Raw genomic sequence first — 23,244 nt, 5'->3', positions numbered from 1 at the left:
TAATGGTAGTCACATTTACCATACAGTTGACAATATACAATTTACACCTACAGTTTTAAAATCAGGGTCTGTTTTAAAACTGGCGGACTGTAGTTCGTAAGTCGATCTAGAAAAGTGTTTTAGCAGACCTAAGTGAAAAAATACAGTGTATGTTAAAAAAACAAAAACAAAAACAAAAAAACTTCCGAACAACTCCAGTTTTCTAATCCTGAACCAGTTCGGCTTCTGTAGCAGATCCTCCGTTGCAGTTTATCCAATCACATGTGTCTATTATTGATGATGGAAAGTCAACAGAGTCATCTTTTATTTATCCAATTTAGTCTGATAAGTGAAATGGAAAAAAAAAACAACCCAGATTATTTAAGGACAATTTAAAGACAAAGTCCAAAAGAGATGTGAATGTATTAATGTGATGCACCGGTGCAAAACAAAACACAACCACATTTGTATGGTGAAACTGGATTAACTTAATTCCTGTGATCTATACTAATGTAGTTCTTATGCATTTGTTCTAAACATGCATAGTGTGTGTGTGTGTGTGTGTGTGTGTGTGTGTGTGTGTGTGTGTGTGTGTGTGTGTATGCATGCATGCATGTATGTATGTATGTAATTAATTAATGTCACCCTTTTTTTTCTATTCAATTCTGTCTTCTGATAAAGTATTTAGTCAGTGGCCTCTTCGTTCTACTGCACACATCATGGTTAAAGAAAATCATTTAGACCAGCACTGCATATTCTGCTTTGTACTGTAGGTAGTTCCAGAGTTATGAACTGACAAGGCTTGCAACGCTTGAAGTAAACCTGTGCAGTGGAGTGCATCTTTAAAACAAAACTCAAAATGTTTTGCCTATTTTTTCTTTCTTTCAAATATATACCACAGTCCAGCTCTTTCTGAAGCATTAAATAATCTTTAACAGTAAAAATGTAGTGTTTGCAATGCACTGCATGAGTGTTTCCCTTACAGAAATAGATCATATTTGAATATACAAATCCATTCTGTCATATTTCTAATTATCCATACACAGACATAAGCAGCCATACTGTATAACCAAACATAACATTTTCATACTTTCATGCATTTTCACACTGTAATATTATTGCTGTAAAATGTTTAGTATAAGGCACATCTTCAGGTCTGCTAATTTACAGAGTGTTGATTGGCAGTGTGTCTACAATACGTCATTGTTTTCACGTCCTTTGTTTTCTGTATTGTCTGTTGTGCTGCAGCATCTGCTACATGACGCTGAGTGCAATCCAGTATCCATTAAGGTTAGCTGTGGAAGCAGAAGCAGAAGGAATTTGTTTAGCATGTGGTTTATGAATAGTAATAACCAGAGCATGCTGTATGAAAACAGTGCAGCCTGGAAATTAATGTACCAGAGTCATGCATCAAATGCAGTCACACACACACACACACATACACAAACACACACAAAACGAGGCGTCACATTTGCTCTGCTACAACCAAACTTCCACAAAGGTAACATTAAAACACATTAAAGGAATATTCCAGATCTCTATAAACCATATATATAGCATATACTGTATGTAACAGAATTTCCATATATTTCACTGTACTCAGTTAAGCAGCCCAAAGTCTGTTTAATTGAAATTCAGCTATAATGCAAGTCTAAGGGCAGTTGTGGAAGTAAGTCCATAATGTTTTACATGTCATACACACCTATGTACTGCAAATTGGAAGTACAAATGTAAAGCTGTACGTGTGACATTTTAGCCAACTTTTCATTACTGGCGCAACAAGGTAAAATGTAAGTCTATAATTATTCACATTTTTCTTAACATTTTGTAATATTCATGTCCATTTCTGAAAGAATGAATTATACAAATTTACAACCTTATGCCACACAAATGATCAGTGACACCCCAATGACTGCCCCTGGAGTTCCATTGTGACTTTTGAGTAAAAAGTTTTTCATTCTTCTCATCCTTACTTTTCTCATGGTACATGGCCATCGAGAAATAGATAGACATTATGTTACAATGCACTGGTTTATCCCTTTAATATGTCCTCTATATGAACCATGCCATTAATTAAGACCCATTTAAGTTTTACAGTAAAGTTTTACATGTTTGAATGCACCACAGGAAAACTTTTTGAACAAACACACCAAGCTTTAAGCTACAATATATGGCAACACATTGTTAACAACACACAGTGGTTACCCTGCAGTCTCCCACATCTTCAGAAGTCAAACACATCATCATCATCATCATCATCATCATCATCATCATCATCATCACGAAGAGCCCAACCCCAGGCCTCCAGGTCAAACTCTACCATGCTGGAACAGGAGTGCACTTGGGTTATGGAAAGGCTCCATCATGTATCTTGCATTATATAACTTGCAATGTGCTGCTGAACTGTGTTGCATTAAACAATTTTTTGTAATTTTATTTCCTCATTGACTTCAGCAGTTTTAGCTGAAAGCCTTTTTCAAGATATCTAATACTCTAATGTTTTTGCTGTATTGGTGGGTTTTTCAATGAAGGTCATTTTATTTTAATGAAATGGGAAAAAAAAACCCAACTTTTGTGTAGTCTAGTACCTCTAAATGTGTTTGCAGAAATCAGCGTTGTCCTTGATAGAATAAATTAAGACCTAAGGTTGTTAGGACTGGTGTTTAGTTTGAATAAATACAGATGTGATTAAGACTGGTCAGCCCAGTTCTGGCAGGTGATGTTAGTGAATTAAGTTCTTCCACTGCATCTGTTAAGGCAATGTAGACAAACAAACAGCCAGGTGGCGCTGCAGTGCACGGCATACTTACTGTCCACGCACATACACAGCACCACAGGGTGAAGGTGAAAGGTCAGGGGTCAGTGGAGAATGATTCGGAGCATGGGGCCAGAGCTATAAGGAGGTGTGTGGCACAAACAGTGATTCATTTGGCACTTAAATTTTGCCAAAATTGTTTACAATAGTTTAGATTGTTTGCTGAAATTTGCTGTGTTAGTAGTTTGTATGAATGTGTCCAATTTGAATGTATACACACATTTTGGTGATTGAATATCAAGGCAAAACATCAAAAATAGATTTTTCTGTCTAAATGTAGATAAATAACTAACTCACATCAGATCACAATAACTTATGGATCACTGACATCTGTAAGTCTGAAATGGTCTTGTACATGTAGTTTTTTTTTTTTTTTTTATTTTTTTTTTTTTACAAATGCTCAGTTTAAGTGTAAAAAAAAAAAAAAAACAATTCTACAAAATTGTCTCCAGCTTTAACAATTTAGTTCTAATAACACAAACTTTCATAAAAACAACTTTGTGCCTCCATGATCAGTGCTCTAAATACCAACACCCCATAGTGAGCATTAACTGAATCGATTGTAATTAGTCCTAGTTCTTTCTCTACCTGCAAACCTGCTAGATGTCTCAGATTCCCTTTTGTAGATCTTGTTACTTGACATTTGGAATTTAGAGAAAATATCACTCTATATTAGAAGGTAAATATTGGATGCTAAATTTAATAAGGTGAGCTGAAGAAGATCTGCCACATTTTGTGTGTCTCTCTCTGTGTGTGTGTGTGTGTGTGTGTGTGTGTGTGTGTGTGTGTGTGTGTGTGTGTGTGTGTGTGTGAGAGAGAAAGTGAAGCATCCAGTCAAGCGTTATTAAGCAGATGCATGAAATTAGGAACTAATATTCGGTCATAATGTTACATGACTGCTGTTTGTTACACATCAAATAACACCAAGTGACTGCTGCTAGGCATTATGAACCATGAAGATTATGTGTACAAATAATTATTCCTTTAAAAAAAAAATCTATTTATTCATATACTTATTTATATACAGTTAAAATAAAAAAATGCTTGTGAGCCTTTGGAATTGCCTGGATTTCTGCATTAATTACTTATAAAATGTGGTCTTCATCCAAGCCATAGACACACACAACTCTATGTTTGGAGGAAAAAAAGGCACTGCATATCTTTGGAGCATCAAAGAGCATCAACGATTGGGGCAGATTTTACAGCCTCGGGATCTAGACGATTGGACGATGCAACAAGACGTGCACAACGTAAATACTGACAAAATGGACAAATGGTCTAAAATTCCAGCTCTGGGAAGCATTTCTATGAAATATGATTTTTCCTTCTCTCCATTTACTTCTTTACTTAAATCTGGTAGGTTACCTGAATTCTTTCAGTTTATTGGCTTACTGTCGCATCACCTGCATAAATTAAGGCACGTTTTATGCAAATTAGATGACTATAAGTGTAAACTTGGGCATGTTGTGTGCTTCTGACATAAATCATGGATTAGCGGAAAGATTTTACATCCATGCAACTACAGCTGATTCATATTATTCATTATTCATTATCAAATCAGCAATGGTGTTGGTGTCGCAGGACAGTTTTGTGAATCAAATTCCTTTGTACATCATTCTGTATGCTTTATAAATATGGGCCAACTTGTCTATAATTATGAATGATTATGAAATGAAGATCAGACACAATTTAATGGGTAATTAATGGAAAAATTCAGGTAATTACAAAAGGATTTCTTACTACTATATGCAGGCATGATCACCAAGGACAGTGAACACTGATCCCTATGCTCCTGGGTGTTATGTTGGCCTGTTGCTTGTGGAAAAATTAAAAAATTTCCTAAATTATTATGCTGTTAAGGAAAAAAAAAATACCCTGCAGGATTGTTCATAAACATGAAACTGGTCGTGTGAACATAAAATAATTCAAGAAAACATCACAGCTACAAAAAATGGCAAGAGTACCACACAATTAAGGGAAGAACAAGTGACTTCATAGTTTCAAATTCTTGATCAATTACTATAATTATCATTTAATGTTATTATTTCTATGAGTAAAACCTGCTCTTTGACAATCAACAGAGTGCAACAGAGTGGCTTTGAGCTAATACTTCAACAGCACAAACAATACAGATTTATGGAGGTCCAATAATAATTACAGTAATAAATAAATAACTTAATATAGGCAAACAAATAATAAATGTACACATGTACACAGAAATACAAAAGAAAATATGTGTTTTAAAATCTTTGTAAATATGAACCGTTTATTATTGCTAATAACGTAGATGAAGTTTAGCTATATTGGGTATTTTAATACAGGTTTTACAAGTGTGATGCCACACACAAGACAGACTTGGCACAATGGGACATCTAATGTAGACAGAAGACTCACCTGGGCTTGCTAGAGGGTGGTGGGCCTCTGCTGTGCACTCTGATGGCTCCTTTGGGGGTGAGTTTGGGCGAGTTTCTTGGAGAGAGACGGGGCGAGGGCAGCGGTGACACCACTGGAGGCTCATGAGGGGCTGCCACAGTCTGAGTATAGGGTTTGCGTGGAATTTTCTTCAGAAGACGATTGATCCATTTCTGCTGCTCAGTTGAGGAACTGGCCAGCAGCAGCAGCTCTTTAGCTGTATCATAGTTCACTGCAAATGACAAATAACAGGAGTTACACATCCTTTCAAATCACTGTTTCTTGCCAACGTCAATTCCTTGGGCAATAAATGGATCTACTTAGACGGAGACTAATCTCATAAAAAGAGTTGAAGGACTGTTGCATTCTGACCTTCACAAAAGTCGTGTCTAAATAACGACATGCCCAACTTAGCTCGATGGCATGACAGAAACTCAGTCAGGGAAAACCAAAGGATGTTGACAAACTCTTATTTGTTGAACAGTCACTGTTTTGATCAAACACTTAAGTATAAAAAGACACCCATGTTATTTACACAGAGACATCACTGTGCAATTCATCACTGCTGTTTTCACCTCTCCTCCCCTGGAAGAGATTTCATACATGCTAAATTGCAAGCTACTCTGTCAAAATTGTAACAGCATGTCTCCGTTTCTTTTCCCTAAGAGAAACAAAGACACTGCACTATGTCTACTCAAACAGCTGTGAAACATTCAAGCCACTCCCTGTTCCCACCTCAGACATTATGATAATAATTCAATACTTCATGCTAGGTCCATCATACAGACCTAGTTCCATGCTAGTTCCATCATAAAATGTCTCAACTGGTTAACATGATAGTATGGCCTAGTGAGGCTGTCCCTATGCTCCAGGACCGCTTGCACATGGCTGCTTGTTAGGAAGCTGCCATGCACAGACACCATGTTGACCTGGAGGAGTATATCTTTTACATGCATGTGTGAGCGATGTTGTCTACACTAAACCCATCAACATGTGTGCCAACGAGAAACCCTCATGAATGCAGAAGTGCACTTTCTGATAAAGGCCTGAAGCATTTCATGATATAATAGCCCTCAGAGCAGCCAGATGTGGCCTTATCTATGGGATCAAGTTTGCAAAAGTCACCTATGCACAGAAGAACAGAAGTGAACAGTCACTATCTGTTGACAGCAGGAGATGTAATGAGAACTCTGCAGAGGGTCAAACCATGTAAGGCTGCTGGCCCAGACAACATACCAGGCCACATACTCAGAGAACGTGCATACCAGCTCAGACATCCTGATGGATATCTTTAACCCCTCACTTGCCCAAGCCAAAGTAGCTTCATGTTTCAAATCAACAAACCATCATAATCCCCGTTCCAAAGTCCTCTACAGTTTACAGTAATAATACTTTGAAAAGCTTTTCATGGCACACATAAATAACTCTACATCAGCCAAACTGGATATTCATCACATGCATCCAGACCAAACCATACAACCTCAGATGCCATTGCAGCAGTTATGCAGACAGTCCTCACCCCTGGAAATGTCCCACCTGACCACAGGAGCCTCCCAAGGTTCTAACTGCTTTAACGAGCTGCTGCTGACACATGACTGCATGGCCAAACACCCAAACAACCGGATTTGTCAGCTGTGCTGATGACCCCCAGTGGTGGTTCTAATCACCAAAAGTGAAGAGATGGCGTACAAAGAGGAGGTGAGACAGCCAGAGGACAGGAGCAAAGTAAATGACCTCTTCAGCAACATCAGCGAGATGAAGTGGATGGTGGTAAACTTCAGTAAATCATGCACCACATACTCAATGTCAGCAGCAAAGAAGTTGAAATGATCAGCAGCTTCAAATTCCTGGTGGTACACATTTCACACAACCTTTCTTGGTCCCAGAACATATTCCACATCACTAAAAAGGCCCACCTCTTTTCCCTGAGGCTGAAGAGTATAGAGAAGAGTGGAACAAGCGAAATCCTGACATGCTGCATCATAGTGTGCTGAGTGTGCATTGTCACAGACAGGATAGCTCTTCAACAGATGTGAAAAGTGTCCAGAACGCCAACCTTCCCACCATGGAGGACACTGACAACAAAAGATGTCAGAAGGCCAGGAGCATCATGAAGGACTCCCACCCAACCTACTCATGAACTATTCACCCTGCTCTCTTTGGGAATGAGGCTTGACAGTATCAAAGCTGGACCACCAGATTCAGGAACCCACAAGCCTCACCAGCAACTTACCTGGCCAACATAACACCCACATATGTATGGTCTGTAATGCAACTGGCCAGAAATTTCTGAACACATACATGCACTAACAATGTTTATCAATCTACTCAATCTTTTACTGCTCACGTCACTGTGTAACAAGCTACCTTAATATAATTCTGCATTATGTATTTGTATACTCTCTGCACTTTCTGCACTACCTGATCAAACAATTTGCAGATTTTTTTTCACACTATGTACATCCATGTATGTAGTTTGACTGATTCAATCTTTCTAAATGACAGTGTACAGCCAGCACGACCTCCTGACCTTTGCAGGGTGCAAGCACTTCCTCCTTGAGGTCTAGGTGGTCTTTGTGGCATTTGACATGGCAGCGACGGCACTCCACAGCTGGAGGGGGCTTGAAGACATTCCAGAGGGGTCGAGCACACGCCTCACAGTTGGAGGGGAAGTGGTAGAGTGTGGGCACAAGCTCATGGCCTTTGTGAGGGATGTACGCTGATCTCTCGGTCACTGAAAGCTCCACGGCTGCTTCCTGATTCTTACTCTCACCCTCGTTGGCATAGAGGATCTAAGCAGAAAGGGACAAGAGATGAGAGAGAGAGAGAGACAGACAAGGATGTCAATCAAATATATACATACATACATGCATACAGGCATACATACTGTAGAAACTTTAAATACATGCACTTAACAACCGATTTATCAGGAACACTAGTACTCCTGCTCATTCATGCAATTATTCAGTCAGCCAATCATGTGGCAGCAGAGCGATATATAAAATCATGCAGATACAGGTCAAGAGCTTCAGTTAATGTTCACATCAAACATCAGAATTGAGGGGTGGGGGTTGGGGGGTGTCTGATCTTTGACTTTGCTATGGTTATTGGGTTATTGGGCCAGAATATTTCAGAAACTGATCTCCTGGGATTTTCACACACAACAGTTCTGCGGCCAAAATCTGGTTCGAGCTGACAGTAAAAGCTATGGTTGTTACAATGTATGATTCCCATTGACACACTGAACAAAAAAGGTTGTACCACAAATGCAACAAATCCAGTAAAACCTAAATGGTCATCAGCAAGTAACAGGTCATTGTTCACTTTTAAATCGAAGATGTATTACTGAAAAACAATACAAACAAGTAGAACATAAAATGTCACAAAATACCTGGAAAATGCGAGGGATCTCTCTAATATCTGCACGGTATACATCTGTTTGAGTCACAGGTCGTACATGAAAGAGTTTACTGAAAGAAGACATGGGGGAAAAGATTAAATAAACCAATATTTTGTACTCACATCAATATAAAACAACATGTGAGTCACAGAACGTCAGATTTGGGTCATAGTAAACAAAATCAGTGTGAGTGAGATGCAAGTTCACATTAAACACATTAAGAGGGGTGAAGAAACTACTGGAATTGACAGTTTTGTTAAAAAAAAATTAATTAAAGGGGGAAAAAAAATTGTCTTTAAAAAGTAAACTACCCTAAATGAAAAATCAAAGATGCATAAGAGGTTATCAACATTCAGTCAGACTATTCACATACGTAGCTATTGACCATACCCGAAATACTCACTTTATCGATAAAATCACATTATGATTCATATGATTGTGTTTTTATTTGGTATAGATCTTGTGTACATTACATTTTACTATTACCATAACTCACTGCACTAATAAAGAAATGAATAATATTTATATAAACATATTGATCATGGATATGGTATTTATTTTCAATTTCATGTGAAGCAGATGTGTGTAGACTCACTTGATGTCCAGTATCATAAATGGTTTGGCCTGATCACGGTCTTCCTCTGAGTCATAGAACAGGATCTTCTTGCTGCTCATCACCACGTACTACAGAACACAGATGACATAACACATACTCAGAGACATAGAGAGGATATAAATAAGGGTATAGTTAAGATGTTTATGACTTGTTTTACCTTCTTATCCCATCCAAACCTCTTGGTGTTCTTGCTTGGAAGTGACAGCCAGCCCTCCAGACTAGCATCTGTGATACACAGGAAAAATGATGTGTTTATGAATCATAACAGGAAGCAGTGACAAAGAGTTTGAACTCACACTCAATCACAAATTGAGTTAGAAACACACGTGAAGGTTTTCAGTCAGCTAGGACATTTTGAATCTCCAGTTTATGGGATAAGATTTGTCCCAAATGTCATGATTGCTAGTCATGATATTAGATGAGAGGGTTAAAATCTTATCTATCTCATAGCTCAATAATAAAACTATTAAACAATGCACTATCTCACAAGATTTCAATCATGGCATAAAAAAATGATGTGGAGCGAAGTATTTCAAGATAGTAATGTCCTGCTAGGTTGATGCTCTCCAAATACCTAACATGGTAAACAGAGTCTTCTGGCATATTAAGCATATTGTACAGACACATTGTACTAGAACAATGTGTCTGTATTCTATATACTTTTTGTTTCTCCTCCAAACACATGATTAAAAAAGTATTTTGTCCTCCGGAAGACATGTAAATACCTTATTTAGCTTCTGAAGGGCAGTACTAAATGAAAAAAAATAAGATCTTTAAACAAATTAATAACAATTTACACGGATCATCCTGTTCAAAAGTTTACATATCCCTGGCTCTTAATACATCGTGTTGCCTTCTTGAGCATCAGTGAATGTTTGCACTTTATGTAATACTTGTGTACGAGTGCCTCAGTTGTCCTCAGTGTGAAAAGATGGATCTCAACATCATATAGGCGCTGCTGGAAAGGGCTCATATATGCACAAGATGCTGGAAAAGCAAATAATGTGCAGGACCTGGAGGATTTTTCTTAAGAACAGTGAGCAGTTTAACTGCTCAGGACAAAAGGGACTCATGAACAACTATCACAAAAAATAAAAACAGTAATGGATCACAGTATTAAGAATCAAGGGTATGTACACTGTTGAATGGGGTAATTTTTAAAAATTCTGCTTTTATCTTGTCTTGTGGACTATATGTAAATATCTGTTATGTGAAATAGCTTATTCAGGACAGTACTAAATAAAAAATAACATGGAATTTTTATGATCCCTCTTATTTTGTAAAAAGTATTAAGATTTTGCAGATTCTGCAAGGGGTATGCAAACTTCCGACTGCAACTGTATATATATATATACAATAGTTTGACACATATATACAATAGTTTGACACAAATCTGTTCCCATACTCCCATAGTAGTGGTTGTTAGTCAAGGTGACTGGACTTGCAATGCAATCTTAAAAACATTTGGTGTGTGTAAGCACACGTGCACATCTCCATGCAGGATCACCTGCAGGCTCAACATTTGCTGGCCTCTCACAAACCAAAGCCAGTCGAGGCTGACCCCTCTCTTCCTCATCGTTCTCTTCCTCAGGCTCAGAAGGGAAGAGGGGGCACATGAGGCTTGGCCGGGTGTCAATACACACCCGCTTGGAGCTTCGCTGGTATGTGAACGACATGGACTCTGAGGTTTGTGTTTGTGTGATGCGCACTGCCGTGCGACCATGGAGACAAAGGAAGGGATAGAGAAGGTGTCAGTTTTAAAAAAAGGAAGAAACAGGAAACACATCATAATCAGAGACTCAGTGTGGCAAGGCAGAAAATTTATGATGGAAAGTCACAGAAAAAAGCTAGAGGACCATGGAGGTGAGAGAAAAGGGGGGAGGGAATTGTGAATCATGAGCCTTTAATATGTATGTTTGTGTGTGTGTGTGTGTGTGTGTGTGTGTGTGTGTGTGTGTGTGTGTGTGTGTGTGTGTGTGTGTGTGTTTGTTTGTTGGTACCTGGGTAAGGCTCATCAGTGTCCTGCTCATTGCCCATACTGCTGATGCTAGTTGTGTCTAAGGAATGGATGCTAAGTGAAGTTAGCTGACAGCGCAGACGCTCGATATCACTGTCCTTACTGTCCAAAGCCATCTGCAGCTCCACACGCATCTGCGACTCATCCGTTATCATCTATAACAAGAACAGACACACAAAACCACCAGTATTTAAATGGATTCAAAATTCAACTGGACACACTGTAGCACAGGAAATGGAGCCTTGATTAATATTTAATAATGCTAGTTTATGTTAGTGCAGGTTGTTTCAGTTATTGTGAAGGTTTGCATATACATATACATATATGTATTTGGGTTCAGAGGCATTTTTACTTACAGCCTGCATGTCACTGATCTCTTTCTGGTATTTGATGATGGTACTGTTGAGCTTCTCTCGCTCGGAGCGCAGCTCCAGCTGCAACTTCCTGTTTTCCTTCTCCTTCCTTCTCAGAGTGCCATCATCTGGACGGTGAACGCTGCGCACCGCATCCTTCTTGTTCATTATCTCGGCTAGCTTGTTAACAGCCTAAATATGAGGGGGGATGGTGGAGTATAGCAATAAGCATACCAGCATTACACATCACAATTCTTGAGCAACATTCCACAGGAAAACACAAAAATTCAAGCAAAGTAGGAATGTATCCAGGTGATCCCAAGTGTCACTACTGAGGACACAAGTGGAGTTCTAGCATTTTAAAATCCTATTCCCCTTAAAAGTAAAAAGGGAGAAAACAGCACAGGACAGTAGGTATCTGATTACAAACTGAATTGATTAGATTTACGTCCATTTCACAATGGCACATAACTATCCAAAAACATGATATTCACTCTGTGAGGAAATCACATTTAGCTAGCAAGGTTTTCGGTCATCTACATGCAGACTGACTATTTTTAACATCCCTTTCTAAACATGATCTTTGCAGGAATATAACCTAAGGAAGAGTAAAACATAAATAAAAAACATTCCCACATTGTTCCTGCGAAATATATGTATGTTTCTTAAAACAGAGGTGTCAAAGTACCGTATGTTAACATCTGAAACGTTTTTTTTTTTTTTTTTGCTGAATTTTTCATCTTTTTTTCCTTTTTTCTGGAGAAATCCAGCCTCTGAATCAGTTTTTCAGAACCTGATGTATTTTACGCTTTGAGTGTATTAGGTTTTGCGGAACTTGGCCACAGAAGCACACAGAAATCAGCGCTGCTGTGAGGAAGTCATTATATGATCAGTATAAAGTCTTCAGCTTTGATATTCCAATTATCAAATTATAATCAAACACCTGCTGTGTGTGTTTGAAATACACCTTTGCACTTGTATCACATTTTCACAAACTTGTGTGACAAAGTGATCAAATGTCTGCTACACCATATACAATAAATCAGAGGTTCTCAAGGTGCTTCCAGGGGACTGTGAATTCATCATTTAGTTGCAGTGGTGGAAATCACAATCCACCATTATCAAGGATATTGTTTGGTTGTTTTTTTTTTTTAGATGATTGAGTTGGTGTAGTTATTAGACAGTTTGACTGGTCACTTCAATTGAATGGGTTTAATCCAAACCTCAAGTCTGAGTTACTGTTGATTCAGAAATCAAAAGCTCTATGGCTCCAATAAACAGATACACTTTTAATGTGCACCTTTAAATAAGGTTTATTAAGTAAATCTGTACTGAGGAAGTAAGGGGATCACACCTACCTGGATCTTGAGTGTTCGCTCAGACTGAAGTTGCCTCTCAAATGACAGTTTCATGGCGCTAACCTGCTTCTCTTCCTCTTTGGCTTTTTGCAGTTCTGTGTTTGCCAAAGAAGCACTAACATTAGCCATTAGCATTAATTTAATCATCCTTTAATGCCTTTAATCAACCTTTCTAGAAGGAACCACCAGCTACTACCTTGTTAAAATTGTTATTTTGGGATAGATTATATTATGTAAGGAAAAAAAAAAAACACTTCTGTTGTGTGTATTTTATTCCTGCTATACCACACACTCAGAAAAAAAGGTACTAAACTGTACTTGTCACTGGGGTGGTGCAATAAAGGGTACATCTTTTGTATTTTGTACCTGGGAAGGTACATCTGGTGTACTTTAGAGTAATGCTCTGGTCCTTAAGGTTCAATTATGTTCCTTAAAGTATTTTTTTAAAAAGGCATATATATATATATATATATATATATATATATATATATATATATATATATATATATATATAAAGAACATGATCGCAAACTGTATTTAACTATTTGGAGCACACATCTATAGAAATAAATACAAAAAGTTCCACTCCATTTTCCATACCACTTGTACTACACAGAGTCGTGGGGGAAGATGAAGCCCATATCAGTGGATGCACAATGCAGGGGACACCCTGGACGGGGTGCTAAACCATCGCAGGGCACATGTAAAACTCTGTGCACACAGGGCGGATATGAACCCCAAACCCACACAAAAAGTTGAAAACAAAAATAAGAGAAAATATTGGAAAGACTGATGCACTCACGCTGTTGAAGGTCTTTTAGTTGGTTATTCAGCTCCTCTTTCTCACTGGCCAGGTTGGCTACATCCACAGTCAGAGTGCGGTTAGACTCCTCTAGCTACACACACGCACGCACGCACACACACACACACACACACACACACACACACACACACACACACACACAACTGAGAAAGATGTAAAAGACATGTCCTGATCTCTTCCTCCTCTGGAAGGATCTGGTAATCCTCTACATCTGTACTTTGGTGATGACCTATAGTGCACTAGTGTTTGAGTCTTTCATGGTAAATGGGCCACGAACCTGCTGCGTCATTACTCACTTAACGGCTTATGCTGATGCAAGTTCAATTTAAAGATGTATGGAGATCAGAGTCATGTCATGAATCCCAAAAGCAAACAAAAATTGCACAAAATCAGAGCAACATAGCAGCATATAGATGTTGTGCCATTACAAAATCAAATACTTATAAGGTACACAGTAGGTCCATATGAAATGCTCAAAGGTAATGTACTAAGTTTAATTGCTATTTTTGTGGTTTCCAATACGGTTCGGGAGGAACTCAAGGCTATCCTTGACATGGGAGTAATCGCGGAATTCCACAGTGACTGGAGCGGGCTGGTGGTCTTGGTGCCCAAGGCTGATGGGTCTATCCGTTTTCGTGTGAACTTTAAAAAGTCAACACAGTGTCGCACACACACCCGTACATGTGTGGAGTTTGATCATGAACCTTAAACTTGAATGGGGCAAAAGACGGGAGCTAGTGACAACCCCCTTTTATTGTTGGTTTGTCATTTTTTTGGATTGAGTTTTGGAAAGTGTGCTGAAAAGCGCAGTGAAAATAAATGCGAGTGCCGAGCTTAGCTGACATTCTGCCTGCCTCCTGAGTCTTCCTCTGCATACATCCACACCAGGGTTCTACAGTATTACATATAATCCTTAATGTATTAGAACAAGTGCATTAAGATAAACCTGTGATTTGTCTTGCAGCTAGAACTAATGTCAGAGCTGCAGATATAGAAATTACATGCTCTGTCCAATCAGGTCAAAAAATGTATCATTTATCATTACATTTATCTAGTCTCTCTTTATGAGAATATCACAAAACAAATAAAAGATTAATAAACTTATTTCTTGAGCTTATTTAAATTTTATGCTTGTGATTGTCTTGTTTCATTTACAGATAATTTAGCATATTTAAATCATTTATTTATTTAAATGAATGAATGAATCTTATAATGAGGTTTGATAAATTCATATTTTCACTTGGTAGGATTTCATGCGCAAATGAGAACTGCAAAACCTTGCCACTTTGAGACAGCGTGTATCTGTCTTTGTCTCACCGAGCTGATAGTGTTGTCCTTGTCATTGAGCTCCTGCTGGTGTCTGGCCATCATGTCTTTGACCTCCAGCTCTTTCAAAATCTTCTCTTTCTCCAGGTCTGAATACTGCTCCTCAGCAATGGAGCGTGCCAAGTGCTCTGAGTCGGCCTTTGTCAGGCTCTCCTCCAGCTGTGTGGCCAGAGAGTCCCTGCACAAATACACATGCACATGCACACACTTCATTATGGCTGATTACTACCCAGTGGATTAGATTCATTAGTACGCTGTAAATCTCCCGATTAATGAACAGTGAGTGCCACTAGATGGAGTATAGATGCTAGATGCTACACAACCTCAGTATATGAACAGTGCAACCTAACTAATACCAAAACTAAAGTGGAATTTTACTGGATGAAGCTAATAACACAGTTGGTGACAAGTACAGATAGGATTAAGCCATAGTGCAAGTATTAACATATTTTCATATTATTTCTACTCAGGGGTGGTAAATACATATATTTTTTACTCAAATAAAAGTTCAATTACTCATCTGAATAAATATTCAGATGAGTAATATTTAAAGTTTAAGTCACAATACAAACTACTTTGATAAATACAAAGTGTACATAGCAACAGATTAAATGATGGTAGTTAAACCATTTCATTCATACAGTTATCCAGTCTGTCAATCATGTGGCAGCAGCACAATCTATAAAATCATGTAGATGCAGGTCAAGAGCTTAAGTTAATGGTCACATTAAGCATCAGAATGAGAACAAACTGTGATCTTAGTGACTTGTTGGTGTCAAGAATATCCAGACTGCTTCAAGCTGACATGAAAGCTATGGTAGCTCAAATAATCACTCTTTACAAGTGTGGTGAGCAGAAAAGCATCTCAGGATGCACAACAGATGGTCGAATTTAGAATTCGGAGTCAACAGTATAAATCCATGGGTTCAGGCTGCTGGTGGTGGTGATGTAATGGTGTGGGGAATAATTTCTTGGCACACATTGCGATTGTTAATATCAATTAAGCATCATTTGAATGCCTATCTGAGCCTATCTGAGGATTATCACTGAGTATGTGCTTCTCTTTATGGCCACAATTCACCCATTTTTAATGGCTAGTCCCAACAGGATAAAGGGCCATATCAGAGATTATCAAAGGTATTGGAAGTTAAATGAGTGGATAGACAACAACTGAAGATGATTCTGTAATCTTGAGCTCCAAGTTTATTGAAAATGATCCAACATATTTACCTACAGACATGATACTCCTGATACTTCATGGCCATTTGGAGTAATTTGAGTATTAGAGTCAGATGTAGTGTATCAAATTGTTAGGGCATATTTCAGGAAGTATAATAAATACACATAAACATACCTCTCCTCCTGAAGGTCCTCCAGTCTCCGCTGTGCGTCCTGGTAGAGTTTAGTCTTTTCATCACAGTCTTCCTTCAGCTCTCGAATCTGAGTCTTATATAGTTTCTGCAAGCACAAAAAGAGATTTTATAGACTGCTGTACTGTAACAGTCCAATTATTTGCTATTCTTTTAAATATGCCTCCCTGAATAACAGGTGTATTTGTGTGTTATATGTTATGTCTGGACTGCAGTAGTTGAGTTAACCTGGTTTACCACAGCTTTCTTGAATTCTGGATTCTGACTGGTGACAAGGTGTTGATTCATTCTCTATAATAACATCTCTGACAGTAGTTCTAGCTTTAAATCAAATAGCAGCTTTATATTAATGTGCTCGTTCTAATAAGTTATCATTTCTAGAGTAACAACTCACACAGGGACTTGTATGCAGGACACGCCATATAAGGAGATGTTTATTTAGCATTTATGGAAGGAGTCTCCAGCGTCAGTGTTTTGTAACAGTTGTAAAGCTGTAACTTTAAGCTTTCTGACATGGGGCAGTCTTCAGGACAGAGCACTTAATGGTCTCTCTGTAACATGACAAGGTCCCCAAAACACACAGCATGTTTGGTTCACTTCCTCTATTTGGGTTGATGCAGAATCAAATCGCTTTCTCACTGCAGTCAAACTGCACTAGAGTTTGACTAGTAAAGGATAGAGACCACTTTGCTCAGCTCTTGGTCATTTTGGTCTGCAACTGAGTGTGATTGCTGTGTACCGCATCAAAGAGGAAAACACACCAGAGTTCCATTCAAACAGACTAAACACTGCATATGTAAATGCACCCTTAAAATACTAAAATACTATCAGCACTTTGTCATTCAGGATAATTCTAAATAAAAGCATTAGAACATAGAGAGGACACAAAATATGCCAAACATACTGTGAAATATTGTTCTGCCTCCAGCTGATCCTTTAACTCCTTCAGATGTGTATCGGCAACTTCTCTCTCCCTGATTAGACAAGGACAAAAACTTTAAATTCCTGCTAGGAGCCTAATAAAAGCCTAATAATAAAACACACACATTAAAATTGAAACTATATTATCATTTAATCACTTGAAACAATTCTGCCTTCAGACCTGTCTATTACTGATTGTTGCATGGAGTGATGATGAACGTGGTGCTGAATAAAAAAGTGATTCTGTGTCCAAGATGGCAACTACAATTGGTTTTAGCATTATGGTGTCCTTTTGCCTATTTTTTATAGAATGTCATACAGTGTCAGAAACCACACTGGCAAGTCTACTGGAGATTACTTTTCATTTCTCTGTTTGGTTTGAGGTGATCAAGTGATGGTTTATGATCATAATAGAAGCAAACTCTAGACATGTCGACATGACAAAATCTGAGGTAAGTTAAAAAATTTTTTGGTTTGGCAAAAAATATTATTACACACACACACACACACACACACACACACACACACACACACCTGCGTAGCTCCTGGTTTTGTTTCTGCATGCTGAGTTTGAGCTCCAGCAGGTGGTTGAGTTCTTGTTTGAGTTGTTTCTCAGAAGAGCGCAGCGTGCTGACTTCGTTCCTCTGAGCCTTCAGATCAGCTTGGGACAGATTCCGACGCTGCGTTTCCTGCTCCACTCTCACAGTCAGCAAATCCAGCTGCATTCACACACACACACACACACACACACACACACACACACACACACACACACACACAAACAAACATACATATTAAAGGCTCATGTGCTCTATTTGACAAGATACTATACTGTATATCAACGGACACTGATTCTTCTGTCACCTTGCAAAAACATTACAATACCAACTCTTCTAACCAAGTAATAGCAAACATATAAGTAAGATAAAATGACAATAAAATATAAAGTTTCATTCTTGGTATCCATATCAGATTATTTGCTGTTAACAAATGTCTTAAGAGGGATTATTTGGGATTTTTGTGGAACCAAGCACATCAGGACCACTGATTGTTGTACAAAATATATGCAGAATGGTATGACTGTAGAATCATGTAGCCTATCAGTGACAGTCATGTCAGGTGGTTATACACTGAAATACCTCCTAGATTTGATCTCCATCTGAGCTGATTTTTCAGACTGCTTCACTGAAACTGGCACATACAGTCTCTGGGTGTAATGAATGCGTACAATGTGGGTTATCATAATTTTTTCCCCCACAAAATACAAAGTAATAGACTAAGCACACATCGTCCAAACAAAAAACAAATTACACAAAAGGACTGATGACATAACTGTAAGATTTGTGGGGTTTTTTTTAGTTTTGTAACTTATAATGCATTGTTCAACCCTAATAGTTTAATTGTCAAGCTATTGATAGATATTAGTTTTATCCCTTACATCTGTCATATCTGATTACAGTCAACATATTACAGTCAGTGAGACAGACAGGCAGACAGACAGACCTCCTCTGTGAGCTTGTTCTTGTGTGAGCGAAGCTCTTGGAGCTCATTCTGTGCTTGTTTATAATCACAGTCCAGGACTGAGTTATGTTTCTCCAGCTGCATCAGCTTACTCTCCAGCTGCTGCTTAGCGGAGCGCTCGTCCTGTAGCTTACGCTCCATGTCTGTAACACACACACACACACACACACACACACACACACACACACACACGCACACACACACACACTATTTTACCATTCAAAAGCACCAATAGCCATCACACTGTACACTTACTGCTCTACTGAAGCATTTATTCAAGGATTTCTGTCATGTGGATCCACATATAGTGGTGCTTAAAAGTTTGTGAACCCTTTAGAATTTTCTATCTTTCTGCATAAAATTTTCATACAAGTCGTAAAAGTAGATAAAGAGAACCCAATTATACAAATGAGACAAGAATATTATACATGGTCATTTATTTGTTGCGGAAAATGATCCAATGTTACATATCGGTGATTGGCAAAAGTAGTTGAACCCCTGTTTTCAGTATCTGGTGTGACCCGCTTGTGCAGCAATAACTGCAACTAAACGTTTCCGGTACATGTTGATCAGTCCTGCACTTTGGCTTGGAGGAATTTAATCCATTCCTCAGTACAGAACAGCTTCAACTCTGGGATGTTGGGGGATTTTCTCACATGAACTGCTTGCTTCAGGTCCTTCCACAACATTTCTATTGGACTAAGGTCAGGACTTTGACTTGGCCATTCCAAAACATTAGTTTTATTCTTCTTTAACCACTCTTTGGTAGAATGACTTGGGTGCTTAGGGTTGTTGTCATGATGCATGACTCACTTTCTCTTGAGATTCAGTTCATGAACAGATGTCTTGACATTTTCCTTTAGAATTTGCTGGTATAATTCAGAATTCATTATTCCATCAATGATGGTAAGCCGTCCAGGCCCAGATCCAGCAAAACAGGAACAATCCATGATACTACCCGCACCGTGTTTCACAAATGGGATAAGGTTCTTATGCTGGAATCCAGTGTTTTCCTTTCACCAAACATAACACTTTTCATTTAAACCTAAATTTCTCTTTTGGTCTCATCCATCCACAAAACATTCTTCCAGTAGCCTTCTGGATCTAGCCACATGATCTTTAGCAAACTGCAGACAGGCAGCAGTGTTCTTTTTGGAGAGTAGTGGCTTTCTCCTTGCAACCTTGTCATGCACAACATTGTTGTTCAGTGTTCTCCTGATGGTGGATTCATGAACACTAGCCAATGTGAGAGAGGCCTTTAGTTGCTTAGAAGTTACCCTGGGTTCCTTTGTGACCTCGCAGACTACAAGTCTTGCTCTTGGAGTGATCTTTGTTGGACAACCACTCCTGGGGAGGGTAACAACGGTTTTGATTTTCCTGCATTTGCACACAGTCTATATGACTGTGGATTAGTGGAGTCCAAACACTTTAGAGATGGTTTTGTAACCTTTTCCATCCTGATAAGCTTCAACAACTCTTTTTCTAAGGGCCTCAGAAATCTCCTTTGTTCATGCCATGATACACTTCCACAAAAATGTGTTGTGAAGATCAGACTTTGATAGATCTCTGTTCTTTAAATAAAACAGGATGCTCACTCACACCTGATTGTCATCCCATTGATTGAAAACATCTGACTCTAATTTCACCTTCAAATTATCTGCTAATCCTAGAGGTCCACATACTGATATTTAATGTTCCTCAATAAATAAATGACCGAGTACAGTTTTTGTCTCATTTGTTTAACTGGGTTCTCTTTGTCTACTTTTAGGACTTCTGTGAAAATCTGATGTTTTGGGTTATATTTATTCAAATATATAGAAACATTTAAAGGGTTCAAACTTCCAAGCACCACTTTGCACATGATTTTTAACTAATGAATTTTTAAAATTATTTTTATTTTCTGTTTAACCTTTCTGAGGTAAAATACTTTGAAATGTGACACCAGCTACATCTTCACACCATATATGAAATATGAGCTAGACTGTGTATTATAGAGAGAAATGGTGTTTGTTTTTTTTTAATTCAACTGTATTGTATCTTTGAGGATCCACAGTTGCAACTTCTATTGGAAGTTCATAGAAATGAGCACACCTGTATGTATTGCAATTTGTAAATGCTTTTGTGTTCTGTATTTTCAAAATACAGATAATAGTTTGTGTGATGTCAAACTATAAGCTGATGCTCATGTGATTTATGGATTTTAATGAGTATACTTACCGGTTGTTTAACAAGTTTTTTTTTTCTTCTAGTTTTTAGTTTTAAGTTTTATTATAGTTTGTAGTTTTATTTATTTATTTATTTATTTATTACCAGGGTTGAAATGTAACGAACTACAGTTATATGTGAAAGTTTGGCCAAATCACATATTTTGTTCATTTTTTAAAACAAGTAAACACAACCTCTGCAGCAAACTATCAAAAAAAAGAATATTTCTGCAAATATTAATGCACAGTTACTTTATATTTGATTAAAATTTTTTTTTAAAAAAGTTAATAATTTAAATAGTAATTTTGACATGTGCGAAGTCAGTACCTAGTAACACCCTTTTTGGCAGATATCACAGGTATATCACAGGTTGCAAATACTTTTTGTAGCCAACTGGGAATCTTTCTATTCTTGTTTTAGGAATTTTCACCCACTGTTCCTTGTAGAATGCTTCTAGTTCTGAGATATCCTTGGGCCATCTAGCATGCACAGCATGTTTAAAATTTCCCATATATATTTCATGATGTTCAAGGCCCAATGAAAATAAAGGAATCAGTGTGATAATGATCTGCAAATTATGCAGGCCAAAACCTGTGGAGATATTTGTGATTCACATCTCAGCATCCAAGTCATCGGTTAGCTGACTAAGCTAGACTAGCTAGCCTTTTACAGTTTTAGAGTACGAAAGCGCTGTATTAAACTTAAGATGTCACTTTAGTGTTCAGTAGTGATTGCCTGTTGTGTTATGTAAGTGCTGCTACAGTAATGCTCATGGCATCGTATTTAGATAGCTAATGATGTAGCTTGAAACCTGTAAGCTAGCCAGTTAACGTTATCTTTCTTTATATATACAGTTCATAATTGAGGTGGTATTCACTTCAGCATGAGTTCCTCAGACATGGAACATTTTTAAGGTTTTCACCTTATTTACTCTTACTTGAGGAATTTTTTTGACTGTTACTTTCACACAAGTGAATTATTACAACTGTACATTTATTCAAGTCATGTCAGATTGTTTGGATTTTTACCCCTTAGCACTTCAGACTTGGCCTCCTCAATGGACTGGTTGAGCTTGCTGTGGTCAGCGAGTCGGGTTTTTGCAGCGTTGTGCTCCTCTTCCTCTTGCTCTAATCGTTGCTGAACAGATTTTAGCTTGAAGCTAAAGTCGATCTCTTGCTGACTCCTTAACTGTACACAGAGAACAACACAGGTTACACACACACGCACACACACACGCACACACACACGCACACACACGCACGCACGCGCACGCACGCGCACACACACACGCGCGCACACACACGCGCGCACACACGCGCGCGCACACGCACACACACACGCGCACGCACACGCACGCACACGCACGCACACGCACGCACACACACGCACGCACGCACGCACGCACGCACGCACGCACGCACACACGCACACACACACGCACACTCACACGCACGCACACACGCACGCACACACGCACGCACACACGCACGCACGCACACGCACACACAAAAAAAACACACACACACCTTCTCCAAGTTAGTCAGTTCCTCCTGTAGCTGTCTCTTCTCACCCTCAGCCTTAGAGAGCAAGTTCTTTGTTTGCTTCAGTTCTTCCTCCAGACCTGAGACACACACTAAAAGAGACAGAAAGAGAAAGACATTTAATGAAGAAATACCCTGGCCTTTGAGACGTAACGCCAGCTAACTGCCAGTGGACCCAGCACCCAAAATAGCAGTGTTTACTCTCCACATGATATACTCCACCCAAACACAACAGCACTATACAGCATGAAGAAACAAGGGCCCAGTGTGCGTGTCGCAGAGAGAGGGTGGAAAGAGGGGGAACATATTACACACTCATTTCAACACACCAAACCAAGCACACTTTCACACTTACAGCCGAGTGGGTTATTCTCTTCCAACCTCCTCTGACTTAATACCCACATATCGCTTTATTTTATCATTCTGTCTCACTGACCAACTCATTCCATTCCTCCTTCTCCCAATCTCAATCTTTCTCACATATTCCCTTATTTTATTACTCTATCTTACTCTAACTTGTCCACTTCCTCGCTCTTAAATTTCCTTTCCCATGCTTGTCTGCACATTCATGCATGTCTGCACATTCA

The 23,244-nt window shown here is 38.6% G+C and overlaps 1 protein-coding gene across 6 annotated transcripts in view; it reads right to left on the bottom strand.

The window, feature by feature from the left end:
- Positions 1-282: 282 nt before the first annotated feature.
- LOC108256302 (rho-associated protein kinase 2) overlaps positions 283-23,244 on the bottom strand; it is a 57,062-nt gene continuing 34,100 nt past the window's right edge. For 2 of the 6 annotated variants that reach the window (XM_047159462.2, XM_047159457.2), the window contains 19 exons: positions 22,643-22,749; positions 22,145-22,304; positions 18,894-19,054; positions 17,925-18,109; positions 17,374-17,443; positions 16,454-16,557; positions 15,091-15,277; positions 13,753-13,846; positions 12,951-13,045; positions 11,596-11,784; positions 11,223-11,394; positions 10,730-10,930; positions 9,380-9,447; positions 9,202-9,290; positions 8,598-8,676; positions 7,737-7,998; positions 5,189-5,438; positions 2,185-2,303; positions 283-1,274 (listed from right to left, as the gene is read on the bottom strand). In XM_047159462.2, the coding sequence (XP_047015418.2) occupies positions 2,204-2,303; positions 5,189-5,438; positions 7,737-7,998; positions 8,598-8,676; positions 9,202-9,290; positions 9,380-9,447; positions 10,730-10,930; positions 11,223-11,394; positions 11,596-11,784; positions 12,951-13,045; positions 13,753-13,846; positions 15,091-15,277; positions 16,454-16,557; positions 17,374-17,443; positions 17,925-18,109; positions 18,894-19,054; positions 22,145-22,304; positions 22,643-22,749 (2,573 nt within the window). In that variant the 3' untranslated portion in view covers positions 283-1,274; positions 2,185-2,203. Of the gene's footprint in view, positions 1,275-2,184; positions 2,304-2,789; positions 2,873-5,188; positions 5,439-7,736; positions 7,999-8,597; positions 8,677-9,201; positions 9,291-9,379; positions 9,448-10,729; positions 10,931-11,222; positions 11,395-11,595; positions 11,785-12,950; positions 13,046-13,752; positions 13,847-15,090; positions 15,278-16,453; positions 16,558-17,373; positions 17,444-17,924; positions 18,110-18,893; positions 19,055-22,144; positions 22,305-22,642; positions 22,750-23,244 lie in introns of all 6 variants that reach the window. The other 4 variants (XR_008398260.1, XM_047159458.2, XM_047159464.2 and 1 more) reach the window with 4 other exon arrangements.

Source organism: Ictalurus punctatus, chromosome 2, assembly GCF_001660625.3.
Source record: "Ictalurus punctatus breed USDA103 chromosome 2, Coco_2.0, whole genome shotgun sequence".
NCBI classification, from domain to species: domain Eukaryota; kingdom Metazoa; phylum Chordata; class Actinopteri; order Siluriformes; family Ictaluridae; genus Ictalurus; species Ictalurus punctatus.
Note: the sequence above shows the minus strand (reverse complement) of the source record. Positions and strands in the feature narration are given on the sequence as shown.